The sequence below is a fragment of the Rattus norvegicus genome, chromosome 13, assembly GCF_021556685.1.
Source record: "Rattus norvegicus strain SHRSP/BbbUtx chromosome 13, alternate assembly SHRSP_T2T, whole genome shotgun sequence".
NCBI lineage: Eukaryota > Metazoa > Chordata > Mammalia > Rodentia > Muridae > Rattus > Rattus norvegicus.
In genome coordinates this window covers 47,644,528-47,659,063 of record NC_141546.1, presented here as the reverse complement: position 1 = coordinate 47,659,063, position 14,536 = coordinate 47,644,528, and the positions used below count along the sequence as shown (strand labels likewise).

At 42.5% G+C, this 14,536-nt stretch overlaps 1 protein-coding gene across 16 annotated transcripts in view; it reads left to right on the top strand.

The window, feature by feature from the left end:
- The window catches only part of Zc3h11a (zinc finger CCCH-type containing 11A), a 40,506-nt gene extending 29,493 nt beyond the window's left edge, over positions 1-11,013 (top strand). For all 16 annotated transcript variants that reach the window (NM_001443631.1, NM_001443634.1, NM_001443638.1 and 13 more), the window contains 6 exon segments: positions 3,317-3,820; positions 4,521-4,606; positions 5,707-6,022; positions 7,574-7,740; positions 8,713-8,780; positions 9,103-11,013. In NM_001443631.1, coding sequence (NP_001430560.1) covers positions 3,317-3,820; positions 4,521-4,606; positions 5,707-6,022; positions 7,574-7,740; positions 8,713-8,780; positions 9,103-9,361 — 1,400 coding nt within the window. In that variant the 3' untranslated portion in view covers positions 9,362-11,013.
- Positions 11,014-14,536: the final 3,523 nt, after the last annotated feature.

The following is a 14,536-nucleotide window of genomic DNA, read 5'->3' as shown; positions in this document are numbered from 1 at the left end:
CCTGTCTGCTAGCTTAGTCAGGGAGAAGGCAATAGGTATTTAAACAGTCAGAAGAGCAAACTTTTTTCCTGATTCACCTGCACAAGTAAGTTAGAGCTTGTATTTATGTGTATGTGTGTTAAGTGTTATTTAAAGATAGAAAAATGTGTTCATTAAAATATTAAGAGGAAATCCAGTAAGTGGGAATGCCATATTACATAATAGATAGCCGTCATAGAAAGTTAGATTCTAATAGGCTACATATATAGCTCGATTCACATAGCTCTATACAGTCCCTGAGTTCAGTCAGCAGAACTGGAAAGGGAGGAAAGAAGTCATTGTCTAAGCGATATAAAACCAGTTGCATTTCGTCAAGATGTGAATACAACACTTGCCAATCTTTATCTGTTATGGCAACATACTTTGTGCGCGTGCATCCGTGATAGACACCTTACTTACTCCCAGTTCCAGCAGGACTATGTCAAAAAAAAATATTTTTTTTTTATATTTTCAAATTCCTATTTAATAGTGGGATCTACATGACGTGTGTGTGTGTGTGTGTGTGTGTGTGTGTGTGTGTGTGTGTGTTTTATATGTGAATATCCATGTATTCAAATACTGTGCTCTTGTTGTTTGTGGTGCTGCAGGTTCAAACCTAGAGCTTCACCCATGCCAGGTAAATAACCTGTGTAACCCATTCTTCTAGCTTTGCTCTGTGCCATTCAGGAGCCATTGTGATAGTTCTGTATGAGACAGTTTTAAATTTCCTGCCTTTGTTTTGATTGTTAGCCTCTATATTTTCATTACCACCTCTCCTGATTTCTGTATAATTTTATGTTAGCATTCCTAAAAACAGTCTGATAGTGGCTCCTTATTCTCCGGTGAGGAAACACCCACCATCACCACTCTTAAGACAAGGGCTCAGTTCTGTAGCCCTGTAGACTGGCCTGAAATTGAAACGTTCTTCACTACTTCACAGAGGCTTGGTGGGATCACAGAGGCAGTTATGCTCACATTATTCTCCAGAACATTTTAGGACTTTCCATCTCCCTGACATGTATAACTTCTCTCTGGTGAATGTAAACACAGATCTTCCTTGGCAAGCCAAGGGTTCAGTGGGCCCTTTGATCTAACTTGCTTTCTCTGTTTTCCTAAGTCCACGTAGCTCTGAAGTCGCTCACTGCTAGAGAACTTGACTAGCATGGTGATGCCCTTGGTTTGATCCCTGGTATTAAAAACAAAAATATTTCAGGCTTTGTGGTCCATAATCTAAGTGGCAGTTACTCGACTCCTCCACTGTGGTGTGAAAGCTACCATGTGAGTGTGTAAATAAGTGAGAGACTGTGTTCCAAGGAAACAGTTCACAGAACTAGGTTTCTTGGCTTGTGGGCTGGAGTTGTGTACACTTTTAAATGGCCGATGGACTTTTTTGCATTACTTGTGAGTTTATTTTCACAGTTATCTTAGGAAGATGTTTGTTCTGCTCCCCCCCCCCCCTTTTTTTTACACCTTAGGTTTTTTGTAGGCTGCTGTGGCGTTTCCTAATGAATTCATTTTGTTGTTTTTCTAATGAATTCATTTTGTTTGCTTAGTTTTGTTTCTCTATTTGGTTTTAAAATGTTGGAAGTCAAACCAGGGCTGGTGCATGTTAGGCCGGGCAAGTAGTCTTCCAGTGAGGGGAATCCTCTACCCCAGTCCTTAAATATCTGCATTAGTGGTTTCTCCCATAGTTCATTGTGGCTGTTAACTCTGCTGGTCTTTTAGAGTTAAATCTACAATGTGTGCACTTTATCTGCTGCAATAGATTCCTCTCAGAAATTCTTAAGATTGCTCTACCATGGCATTATTCTTTTTTCATTGTTAGTTTAGATTAATTCTATTTTTAATCAATGTCTATCATTTCAATGATTTTTGGTAGGAATGAGAAGTCTCCCAATTCACTATTAACCATGTACTTTCTTTGAGTGATAATTTTGAGATTACATTGTCATTGTGAACTGGAAGAAAAGACTACAATTAACTTTTTTCCTAGATTTACTTATTTTATTTGTATGAATGGCTTTTATGTGGGCCAGTGCAACACAGGTCTGCCTGGTGTCTGCAGAGGTGAGAATAGGGTGTCAGACACTCTAGAACTGAAGTTACCCATGGTTTTGAACCTCCATGTGGGTGCTAGAAATTGAACCTGATCATTTGCAAGAATAACAAGAGTTCTTAGCCACTGAGCCATCTCTCCAACTCTACAGTCATTTTAAAGTTCTAATGAGAATGCAGTTGTGGTAGCCCTCGTCACAGTCTTAATACTCATAAGGCTGAGACAAGAGGATGGTTAGTTTGAGACTACCATATTTCTGCAAAGGCCCTATCACCAAAGACTCATCCACTTGAAACCCAAGTCCTTGCTTTGTCATGAGTACTTTACTAAAATACTTCAAGAACCCAAATAGCATCAGCTATTTTCAAAAAGCAGATATGTTTGGAGGACTAGGCAGTCACAGGACTCTGATGAGTGTTTGCACCAGAGGAAAGCACTAGAATAGAGGATGAGAATCCAAGTTGGACTTAAAATTAACCATTTAAATGAACTCTTTATTTAAACAAGCACAACCTAACTAGTGGGTCATGGTGATTCATGCCTGTAATCCAAGCAAGCGGGAGGATTACTCTACGTTTGAGGTTAACTTAGGCTGTGTTATATCAGGACTTCCCGACCAGCATGAGCTACAGAGACACAGACAGAAATGAGACTGGTAGGGATGCCAAGTTCACAGAGTTCCACAACATACTATATTTAGAGCTTGGGCTATATTTCGTATGCTTTTGAATTTTAATTAAATTCTTTTACTGTTGGGTGTGTTCATAGTCTTAGCTCTCCGGTAATGTGTTCTATATTTTAAACAGCTGTAGAATGATCTTTTGAGTACCGAGGATATAGATCAGATTTGCTACCTTTGGGTTTTATGGGAGGTGTATAGTCGTCTGGTCTGGTATCTGTCCGACTATACACCACACTTGAGCAGCAGTGTGCTTGGCTTAGCACCCCGTGCAGGTGTCATACACATGCATTATGAGTGAGTGGGGAGCTCATTCATACTTTTACCTAGGATTTATAATGGTACAGGCTTCCTCACTGATACATGATTTTCAGCAAGTGGAGTGGTAGAAACAAATTAGTAGGGTTGTTTCTATAAGAACTTTTCTTACAATTTTCTAGGGGTGAAATTATTACTGTACATGGACATCTGATGTGCTTCCTTGGGTATTGTACCTGTACAGTGGAGAGGTCATAAATCAGTAAGATAATGAGAGCTTAAATATATGCCCTTCCTCAAAACAGAGAGAGTTAATAAAACTGGTGAGATCCATGTTAAGACACTGGAAGAAATTCTTCTTGAAAGAGCCAATCAGAAACGTGGAGAATTGCAAACTAAACTAAAGACAGAAGAACCTTCAGGAGCTGAGGATTCTCCATCAGGAACAAAAAGTTCTTCAGTGCGGATCAAAACCTTCTCTGAGGTCCTGGCTGAAAAGAAACATCGGCAGCAGGAAATGGAAAGACAGAAATCCAAAAAGGATACAAGTTGCCTCATGCTAACAGAAGATTCTGAAGTGAAAAAGACTGTGAGCCTGCCGACTGTTGCTGTTAGCAAAGGACAGCTTGAGGAGGAGCCTGCAGGCAGAGCCAGGCCTATGCAGGAGGTGCATATTAAGACGCTAGAGGAAATTAAGCTGGAAAAGGCCCTGAGGGTGCAGCAAAGCGCTGAGAGGAGTGGCAGCTCCCGGCCTCAAGCGGAGGCTGCCCCAGTGGCCAAGAGGCTGCTGCGCATCACCAAGAGATCAGGTTCGTGTAGCTCCCCTAACTGCAGCTCTGCTCCAGCACAGGGCGGGCCCTCGGGAGCCTGGGCCATTGTTTGAAAAGTTGGCTTTTCCTAAGGGATGGGACACGACCTGGGGTCACCACAATTAGTAGAGTAAGCTGTTGACTATGGGTGGCCTGTAGCTCAACAGTATATTCCTGTGGTCTTGAGGTTTTATAGGACCAGTCTCTTAGCTATCCGTATAAGGTTTTCCTTGCTTCTTATCATTACTGTCTTAGTTTTCTGTGGTTTCATAAAACACTGATCAAAAACAGCCTGAGTTGGGAATATTATGTGGTTTACACTTCCAGATCACAAGGACATCCTTGAGGGAAGTCAAGGTAGAAAGCTGAAGGCAGGACCTGAAGCATGGTCGAAGGAGGAGCACTGCTTACTGGCATGCTCGTGGCTTGGCCACTCTGTCTTTTTTTTTAACCTAAGACCATTTGCCCAAAGTTGACTGGACCCACCTACAACAATTACCAATCAAGAAAATGCCCACCAGGCTAGTCTGATGACTAGCTGCAGTTTCTTAGCTGCAGCTCCCTCTTCTTAGATGACCATAGCCAAAGTTAAGTTGACACAAAAGCTAGCCAGTAAAATTGTATTCATTAAGAAAGGTTTTATTTCAGCTCATGAGCTTGCAGCCCTATTAAAGCAATGATGTTTTTAATTTGAATATAGGTACAAGAGAAGAGAAAAAACTTGAACTTGAGGACAATGGTGGCGCTCCCTCTCAGAGCAGTGTGACTAAGATGGGAGTTAGTGAGGTAAGTCTGTTATCTCACACTTCCAGGCACACCTAGTCAGGTGAATGGTGTGTGCTTTCAGCTTTAGTTTACAGTAAGTTTCTGTCACTAATTTCAGTGGTACAGTGATTGTGATTTTAATTGTTTTGTTTCATGCTTTTGTTTGGTTTTAGGTGTTTTGGATGGTTGGTGGTTGGTTTTTTTTTTTTGTTTGTTTGTTTTGTTTTTTTTTTTTTTTTTTGAGATTTTTGAAGACAGTTTCTCACTATATAGCCCAGTCTGCCTGTCTCAACCAGTTCCCTTCCTCAGTACTAGACTACAGCCTGTACACAGGGCCCAGGACTGTGCTTATAATCTCCTGTGGAATTTGTATTTTTTTGTTTGGTGTGTAGTTATTTTTGTTTTTGGTTTGTTTGTTTCTTTCTTTCTTTCTTTCTTTTTGAGATAGGCTCTGGCTGTCCTGAAATTTCTGTGTAGACCTGACTGGTTTCTGACTCAACCTAGATCTGCCCCTCTCTTCCTCCTGATTTCTGGGATTAAAATTGTGTACCACTGTACCTGTGGGAGATTCTTAGAGTTCTCTGTTAGTTTTTGTTGTTGTTCTTCCAGTTACTTTATGTGTGTGTGAGTTGGCATGCCAGCATTCAGAACTGAGCCCGGGTTCTTTGCAAGAGCAGCAGGTGTCTTAACCACTGAGACATCTGTTAATAGAAATGAATCTCATGCTCAGTCATTTTGCAGCCTGCTGAAACTTTAGTAATTCCTTGGGGTGTTTCTTTTTACTGACTATATAATATTATAATTTGCAAGTATGAGCTCTTTCTAGACACTAGGTTTTTTTCACAGTTAAAAATATCTTGACATAAACAGTATTCAGGCATCTTAATTATTTAATAGTCATTAGTGTTTACTTAGAATGGTACTTATAGCCTATAATTCTGGGTTGTTGTTTTTTTCGCTTAATTTCATACATTTTAGTTCTAATCTTTCATACTTAACAGCATATCTTCTGTCTAATATCAAATAGTGAGCCTCTTTATTCTGAATCATGAGATAATCTAATTTACTCACCACTATAAATGAGAGTGCATGCCTTAATTCTTGATTGAACTTGTCCACAGACTTCAGATGAGACCATAAGTGATCCCACAAAACTTCCAGTCAACAGATGTGACATTGTCAAAGAGAAACACACACAGAGACAGCAGGAGAGAGGAGCGTCACAAAAGGAGAAGCCAGCCTTGGCATCTGAGGCTTCTTACTATACCCGAGTGGTGGGGAAGCCGGTGCTCACTGCTGTATCGGGCGTCACTCGGCACCTGGCAAAACGGCTCCCCACGGAGTCATCCCAGAAAGGGGAGGTGGAGACCTCCGGGATTGGAGACTCAATACTGCACGTGAAGTGTGCGGCACAGACTCTGGAGAAAAGGGGTAAAGGTGAGTGAGTGGTTTGGTGCCTCCATTGTCGCACAGTGACAGAACTCACCAGCTCTGGCAGCGGTAGAGTGGATCTCCTGTGTACCGAGGTCACAGCACCAGTAGTGATGTTTCTGATCATGATCTGCAAATGGGAAGTGTAGGCAGAGTTCTTCCTCACAACTTAAAATTGCTGTCTTCTGCCTCGTATGGTTCTGGAGATGGAGCTCAGTTGGTAGAGTACTTGTCTGGCCAGCACAAAGCCCTGGGTTCCCTTATAGAGCATATAATCCCAGCCCCGTTGTGGTACAGTTGTCTAGAGGAGCAGAACCATAGAGTGAATGTAGAGAGAGGATCTGTTGGATTAGCCTATATGATACAGTGGCCGTCTCACGCCAGAGACACCAACCTCAGCTGAATGCCTCAATCCCAACCATGTGCTGTGTTGTAAGTCAGCCAATAGATGATTCGGGTTTGAGTTTGAGTTGGGCCACTTGAGTGCTATGGCTGGTGGAAGCTTCTCTTTCAGGACAGACTTTGAACTCTGGATTGCTTGTGCACATGTAGGTAGTAGCTTTGCCATGAAGCCCACTCTTATCTTTATTCTAAGGCGCTAGGAGCAAACAGCATCATTGTTTTCTCTACTTTCTCACAAACATTCCAAGTTTTATCATCCAAGTCACCAAATCCTTGCTCTTCTCAAGAGACAAAATAAGACAGGAGGATCAGAAGTTCAAGGTCACCCTCAGCTACTTGATGAAAGGACAGCCTGGGATACATGAGACTTTGTCATAGAAGAAGAAAACATGAAAGTCCTACCCACAATTTCTGTGGTGCATCCTTCCTCTGGGTCTCACTATACAGCCCCAGCTGTGCTAGAATTCAGCCTTCTGGGTGCTTGGATCACAAATGTGTGCAACTGCACTCAGTTTTTCTTCTTGTTTTGCAGAAGAAAATACCTCAGAATATGATAGCAACATTGAAGGGTGTGTCATGGTGACCCATGTGACCTCATATTTATTCATGCTGTTTGCTCTTTGAGTATTGCTTTTTGTTTTTTTTTTTTTGTTTTGTTTTGTTTGTTTTGTTTTTTGTGTTTTTTTGTTTGTTTGTTTGGTTGGTTTTTTTTTTTTTTTTTTTTGGTTCTTTTTTTCGGAGCTGGGGACCGAACCCAGGGCCTTGCGCTTCCTAGGCAAGCGCTCTACCACTGAGCTAAATCCCCAACCCCTTTGTTTTGTTTTTAAGACCGGGTCTCGGGGTTGGGGATTTAGCTCAGTGGTAGAGCGCTTGCTAGGCCCTGGGTTCGGTCCCCAGCTCCGGGAAAAAAGACAAAAAAAAAAAAGAAAAGAAAAAGAAAGACCGGGTCTCTACATAGCCCTGTTTGTCTTGGAACCCATTATATAGATCAGGCTGGCTTCAGACTCAGTGGGATTTAAGTCACACACCACCATGCTTGGATACTTTTTTTTTTTTTTTATTTCTACTACTAAAGGCATTGTATCTTATTCTGAGCTACTCTATATATGAAAAAGATTATCTGGTTGCTAATCAGATGTGCTCTGTTCCTTGTAGCCAAGCCCAAAGTAAATGTGAAGCCATCTGTGGTCAAGGTTGTCTCAGCCCCCAAATTGGCTCCTAAGCGCAAGGCTGTGGAGGTGCACTCTGCTGTCATCGCAGCTGTGAAGCCGCTCAGCTCCAGCAGTGTCCTGCAGGAAAGCCCCGCCAAGAAAGCAGCCGTGGTAAGAGATGACCGCTCAGTGGTACTTGACTCTGGCAGGACAACTGCTCTTTGGTTTTGCCTCCCTTTGACTCACACGTCTGTCATTTCCTAAACATTGGGGATTCTTAGGCTGTTCCTCTAGCTGAAGGTTGGAAGCTAATTATATACTCAGCTTCTGGATCAGGTTTAAACAGTGGTAGCCTTTGGGCCGAAGATACAGCTCAGAGGTAGAGAGACCACCTAACATGAGACATGGCTCAGAGGTTAAGAGCACTGACTGCTTTTCCAGAGGTCCTGAGTTCAGTTCTCAGCAACCACATGGTGGCTCACAACCACCTGTAATGGGTTCTGATGCCTTCTTCTGGTGTGTCTGAAGACAGTGACAGTGTAATCATACATAAAATAAATTATTTAAAAAAAAAAAAAGTAAGAAAGATCCTAGGTTATCCAAGATCTCCAACCATGCCAAAACAAAAACTACAGCCATGATTCTAAGAAGGTAACAAAAGAAAGTATGCTCTGGCTTTTAAAAAACAAAAGGAAAACCTGACTCCAGGCTGGGCAGTGGGGAGGCAGGGGAAGGTAGAGGTGTGAGATATGTAAAACTACATAGTCAGGTCCTGTCTCAAAACAAGAAAACAAAAACTGGGAACCAGGGTCAGTGGGTAAGTGCTTGTTACACAAGTATGAGGACCTGAGTTTGAATCCCCTAGCACCCACATAAAAATCCCAGTACAGCCACATATGTGCCTGTAACCCCAACACTGAGGGATGAAAACAAGTGGGACCCGGCTAACATAGCTGGAAACCACCAGCTTGGGATAGTAAGGGATGGCTTTTTGAGGAAGTAAGACAGTACAGTAGAAGACTCCCTGACATCCTCCTCTGAACTCCACACACGTGCACGCTGGCATTGCACATACACACAGAACATATGGACACCAAAAGAATGAAGCCTAACTCACCAATTGACCTTTCTCTTCCTTTGTAGGCTGTTGGCCCACTCCTCTCTGAGGATAAATCCGTCACCATGTCTGAGACAGAAAAACCGAAAGACAGGTAATGCCATCTTAACCAAATCCATGCTATTTTTGGTTTTGCTGTCTAGCAAAGCAGTGCTGGGGAGTCACTTGAACGTTACAGGTTCCCATCTGACTCCAAAGTGAGGGCAAAAAAGCTCGCTGCTCTTCGCTGCTGCTGTTTGTCCCTGCGTTGAAAAGATGCTTTACACACCTGGCTAATTTAAAATGTGATTCCAGATTAGTGACACAGTTCTCGTGTGTGTCTTCAGAAACACTTTTTCCTCTACTGCTGAGGCTCTGGTCATTTAACCATGAAAGACGGGCACAGCTTGGTCTAACAGTCTGTCTTTCACTTACAGTTCTGCGCTGTCTTCAGCCCAAGCTTCTTCAGAACCCTTGCTCCCCGAAGGCTCTGGCCCTTCCTCATCCCAGATGGCAACGAAACCTCGCCGGCTGAGCTCGGCCTCCACAGGAAAGCCTCCACTCTCCGTGGAAGATGACTTTGAGAAACTAATATGGGAAATTTCAGGGGGCAAATTAGAAGCTGAGATTGACTTGGATCCTGGGAAAGATGAAGACGACCTTCTGCTTGAGCTCTCAGAGATGATTGACAGCTGAAGGGGGACAGTGAGGACACTTAAAAAAAAAAAACCTTCACCCAAAACTGGACTTACTTTTATCTATTTACCTGAGGTGATAATTTCCTTAAGTCTCAAATTTTACCTAAATCAAAAGTATACCTCTGAAGTACCTGTGTGTGTCCTCCCTGGGGTCGGATCTTTTACATCCCTTGATAACCGTTTTGTCCATTCAATGCCATTGTTCAGCATCCTTGAGAAGAAAGTTCTGTAATGCCCTTCTCTCCACATGGGACTGAGCTCCAAATGAAACGGTGCACGAGAACTCAGTGGTCCTTGAGGTGTTTGTCAGTGTGGGCTAGCTTCCCCTGCTGTATTTATTTATGTATTGTCTTAATTTTATCAGAGTTTAAAATGAAGACGGCTGCTAACCATTGTGGACCAAATGTCATGCTACCACTAAACAAAAGACCCACTCAGTCTGTGTAAAATCGTATGTCTTTTTAAAGGTATTTGGAGATTCATCTAAGCTTTAAAGAGGGCCAGGCAGCTTGAGCACCTGAGATGCGGACATAACTCTGGACCGGTTCTGTTGTGTCAGCTGCTCTATGGCCTCTGAAGAGCAATAGCTAATTTATTACTACTGTAATTTTTTAAAGGCTTTAAAGTGCCTCAGGGGTCCCCTGAAACTACGTTTCTATTTCTGGGGTTCCCTGGATTCTTTATAAGAGATGGTGACATGACTAGAAATTCTTTTTTTAGTATGAAAATTGTTCCTTCAATACCTTTATCTTACTGGCATTGAATTATCAGAGACAGAAAATTGGTAATTTTTTTAATTTCTAACTCTCCCAGGAAACTCCTCTTGCCTAGTATTTATTTGATGTGCTTTAACCATGGGAGGAGGGGAAAACCTCAAGCTGCCAGTGTTGATCAACAGACTGTACCAGTACACGGGGCTGTACTGGCTTAGGGACGGCAAGATGCTCTGGGGTGTATTGGATACCTCCAGTTTCTTCATTTCCGGATTGAGTTTTCTTTTCTTAATGTTGGTCTTCATAATCACCTCGAGGTTTAGACTTGTGAAGGAACAAGTCTGTTGAGGATAATAGTCTTGAAATGAGACACTGTACAGAACTGGAAGAAGGAAAGGAAAGACTCGTTCATTGTGATACTTTGTGTGGGTGGCCAGTTTGTTTCTCGTAGGGAAGTCCTGGATCACCTGTCATGTTGGCTCCTAAGGAACTGCTGTTGTAAGCGGCTCACCAAGAGTTGAAGTTCATGTAGCCTTGTTGGGAATATGGAAAAGGAAGAAAGCCACAGGACTGCCAATTCAGTCGGGAAGATCTGGATGATTCTGCACATGCACAAATGACTTGAAGTTTCTGTATAGACACTTGTACCAATCCATCTTCAGCTGACTGAATGTTGTATGATAGCCCTTCTCCAAAGCAGAGGTGGAAGGTTCTGGTTTCACCACACATTTATAAACACATTTCCTTTTTTGAATTGGCCTATAGATTGTAGGTCTCTTTTGTATATAACCTCTATTCTTTTGCTTTAAAAAAAAAAGTCTGTTCATATTTAATGCCCTGTATTAGTCAATGATTTGTGTTCAACATTATTTGAACCATTTGCCATTAACGAAAGAGAAATACTTATTTGTGTTTTAAATAAAACTGATATAGGAAATACTTAGTTCCTATCATTACAACTCAAGGGATGCTACTGATTTAAAGGAGGGCAGGTCTAAAAGTGATCTTAATGTTCAATGATTGAGAATTCTCAAGCATGAAGATGAATGAAAAGACTTAATTAGAAGCGTACAGGGTTTTTTCCATATGTATGCTGACTTCACTGTTAAATAACAGGTGTAAACTGTTAGCAACCAAAGACCAGGACCTTTTCCCTATGAGTAGGCTAATGGTCTCCAGGCTGAGGCTGTAGCTCGGCAGTGGACCGCTTGCCCAGTTAGTGTGCATGAGGCCTTGGGCCTGCCTAATGCTGTCTTACCCCAAAGTCCTGTCAGGTTGGGCAATTTTCATGGACATTTCTTACTGGTAATGGACCAGATGTTGCCTCTTGGAGATAGTTTTAGTTTACATGTTTTCGAGGTGAGGCCAGATGTGGTGACACAGGGGAGAGGCAGGAAGAATCTCTGAGTTATAGGCCGAAAAAGAAAACACTATCTGTGAGGTTCTGACCTTAACAGTTGAATCTCACAGCTACACGTGTTCTCATCTCTGCCAGTCTCAGGGAGAAGCTAAAGTTAAGTAACTACAGTTCATACAGGAAGCTTGAGTTACTCCATCAGATTCCTGTGATTCTGCTCTGAAACTAATGCTTCATTCTGTCTGAATAATTCTGTAGCTTTTTAATGTGCGATGCCCTCAACAGAAAATGCATGGGCTCCAATGTGAATGCTTAGTGTAGATAAAACTATTGTAGGACCCGTTCTTAAACTAAAGCTACAGAGAAAGGGTACTGCTAGCTTTCAAGATCATCTGCTCAAACCCAACAATTTTCAGACCAGCTTGTGTTGCTCAGGCTGGCCGTGAGCTTTCCTTACTCTCCTGCCTCTACCACCCAAGTGTTTAGATGGAAGCCGTGCCAGGCCGGGTCCAGCTAGGAACTAAAGCCAGAGTGTGGTGCAGTCCAAACCTACAGTGGACCATTTAATCTGCAAAGCGATAAGGGCTTTGGGGACTAGAGAGACGTCTAAGCTGATAAAGGCGTTTGCCTCACCATCCTGGCAACCAGAGTCTAATAAAGACAGACTCCAACATTGCCCTCTGACTTCCCATGCTTAGGCCATGTCATAAGCCTCTTGTCCCCAAAAGAAGTTTCTAAAAATTTAAAAGAAGAAAGGTTAGAGCCAGTGACTCAGCTTGAAGACGACTGGGCCGATGGCCTTGAGTTGAACCCTCCAGATGCACACAGTGAAGAGAACTGACCGCTGCATGGACCTCATTTCCACACGTGATGTGGGGCCTGTACACACCCATAAATGCACACACAAGTTAGTTTTAAACCGTTAAGAGGCCTAAGCACACAGGAATCATTTGATCTTTACCATTTTCTTAACACTGCAGTAAAATGACCAAAACAGGCAGTGACTCTAGAATAGCAGTCAGGTTTCATGATTGTGATTGTCTGTTTGTAGTGAGGTTTCATGAGGCTTAACTGAGTAGGCCTATTGTTAGTACTTGGTTGGACTAAATTTCTAAGTAAGTGTGGCCGTAAGTAGAAAGCAGTGAATTAAAACAATATTGCCTCTGTCCTGTTTTGTTTGTTTGTTTGTTTGTTCTCATTGCAGGGAAACAATAGTCTATTGGGCTTAAACTAGTTTGCTTGTGAGGGAGCTTGAGTTGTTTTTTAAGGTGCAGCGTGTATAAGATAAGGGACTAAACAGATTAGGGAAACATTGAACAAGAGAGTGCCCCTAGAAGGACAAGGGAACCCTACATGGAGCAGCCATGACAAGCTCTCAATGTCTTGTCTCCAAAAAGCTACCTGGAGGAAAAGTTACTTGTTTTGGCCTCGACTGCCATAAGGATTTTGGAGCCCCACCCTTGAAGACAAATACAACAATTTCGAATTTAATTAGATAATTTTTGTCACTAGGGATAGATGAGTTTAAGTCAGATTCCTGCTCCCGAAGTCCTTAAACAATTGTGAGAGGGGAGTGAATGCCACTTGTGTGGGGATGCCTGTAGAGGAATCAGGTCACAAGATCCCTTGGAGCTGGAGTGACAGGCAGCTGCCAGCTGCCTGGCCCAATTGCTAAGGACTGAACTCAAGATCCTCTGGAAGAGCAGGTGGCCTTAGGAAATACTACTGTAAAACAGGAATCAGCCAGAGTAGTTGCCCTCACGTCTATAAGTCCAACAGTAGGGAGGCAGGAGGATAGTTCAAGGCCAGCCTGTGCTATATAAGAGAATTTCAGAAAAACAAGAATAACAAGGAGTGGAGTAATACATTGTTTTTGGTCTTTTCTGAGACAAGGTTTCACTACATAGCCTTGGGTAGCTTGAGATTTGCTGTGTAAATCAGACAGACCTGGCCTCTTAGAGATGTGCTTGCCTCTTTAATCCTAGAATTAAAGGTATGCCGCCATACCCAGTTTAACAAATTTTAAGTAGACAATGAGCTGGAGTTTTAGTAGCTATTTTCTGTTTATTTATTTCTTTACTTTTTGAGAAGGGAGCTCATATGACCTCATACTTCTTAATCCTCTTGCCTGTAACTTCCAAATTCTGGGATTACAGGTATACATTACCATGTCTGGTTTATGTAGTAGTATTAGAGAATAAACCCAGGGCTTTGTACATGTTCGGCAAACACTCTCCAACACCTCATCTTAAACGGATGATCTAAGCCACAAAATGTTGATCTAAAACTTGCTAATGCCTCAGCTCTCAAACACATGATCCTGTCTTTTGCCCTCTGAATATTTATGTTTGTTGGCACAGGGTTTCTACATAGCCCCGCCTATCCTAGAATTCACTGTAGGCCAGACTGTCCTAAAACTCAGACTTGTGCTGCTTCTGCCACAATGCTAGGTAGGATTCCTACCACGCTCAGCCCCTTTTGTCAATTTTTAACATGTATTTTGCTTGCATGTATGTCTGTACCATTTGTATAAAAGATGCCTGTAAACACCAGAAGAGATGGTGTTTAGATGCCCCAAAACTGAAGTTAGAGATTGTTATAAGCTGCCACGTAGGTGCTGGGAACCAAACCTGGGTCCTTGGCAAGTAAAATGAATCCCTCTTAACTGGGAGCTATCTATCTATGTCTTCAGTCCCTGCCTTCATTCTTTATGTGGCTACCCACCTAAAAAAGAAAAAAAGGCATGACCATTGGACTTCTTCCAAAGACTCTCCTTTCTCTTCAAACAAGGTCTCCACCAGGCATATGCTTCATTTACTCTGTATTTTAAAGTTACTTACCAGCTTGGCATGGTGGTACACACCCAGCAGTCTAAGAGACAGAGATAGGTGAGTTCAAGGCCAGTCTGGTCTACATAGTAGGTGCAAGACAGTCAGGGCTGTGTAGAGACCCTGTCTCAATGCCCTGCCCACCCCTAAAAGAAATTGTTTACCAGTAATTCCCATACCAGAAAGTACTAGGGGTGTAGACCAGAGGTAGAATGCTTTTCTAGTATGCAGAAGACCTTGGATTGACTCCCCAGCACAAGGGGTGGGGTGGTGGG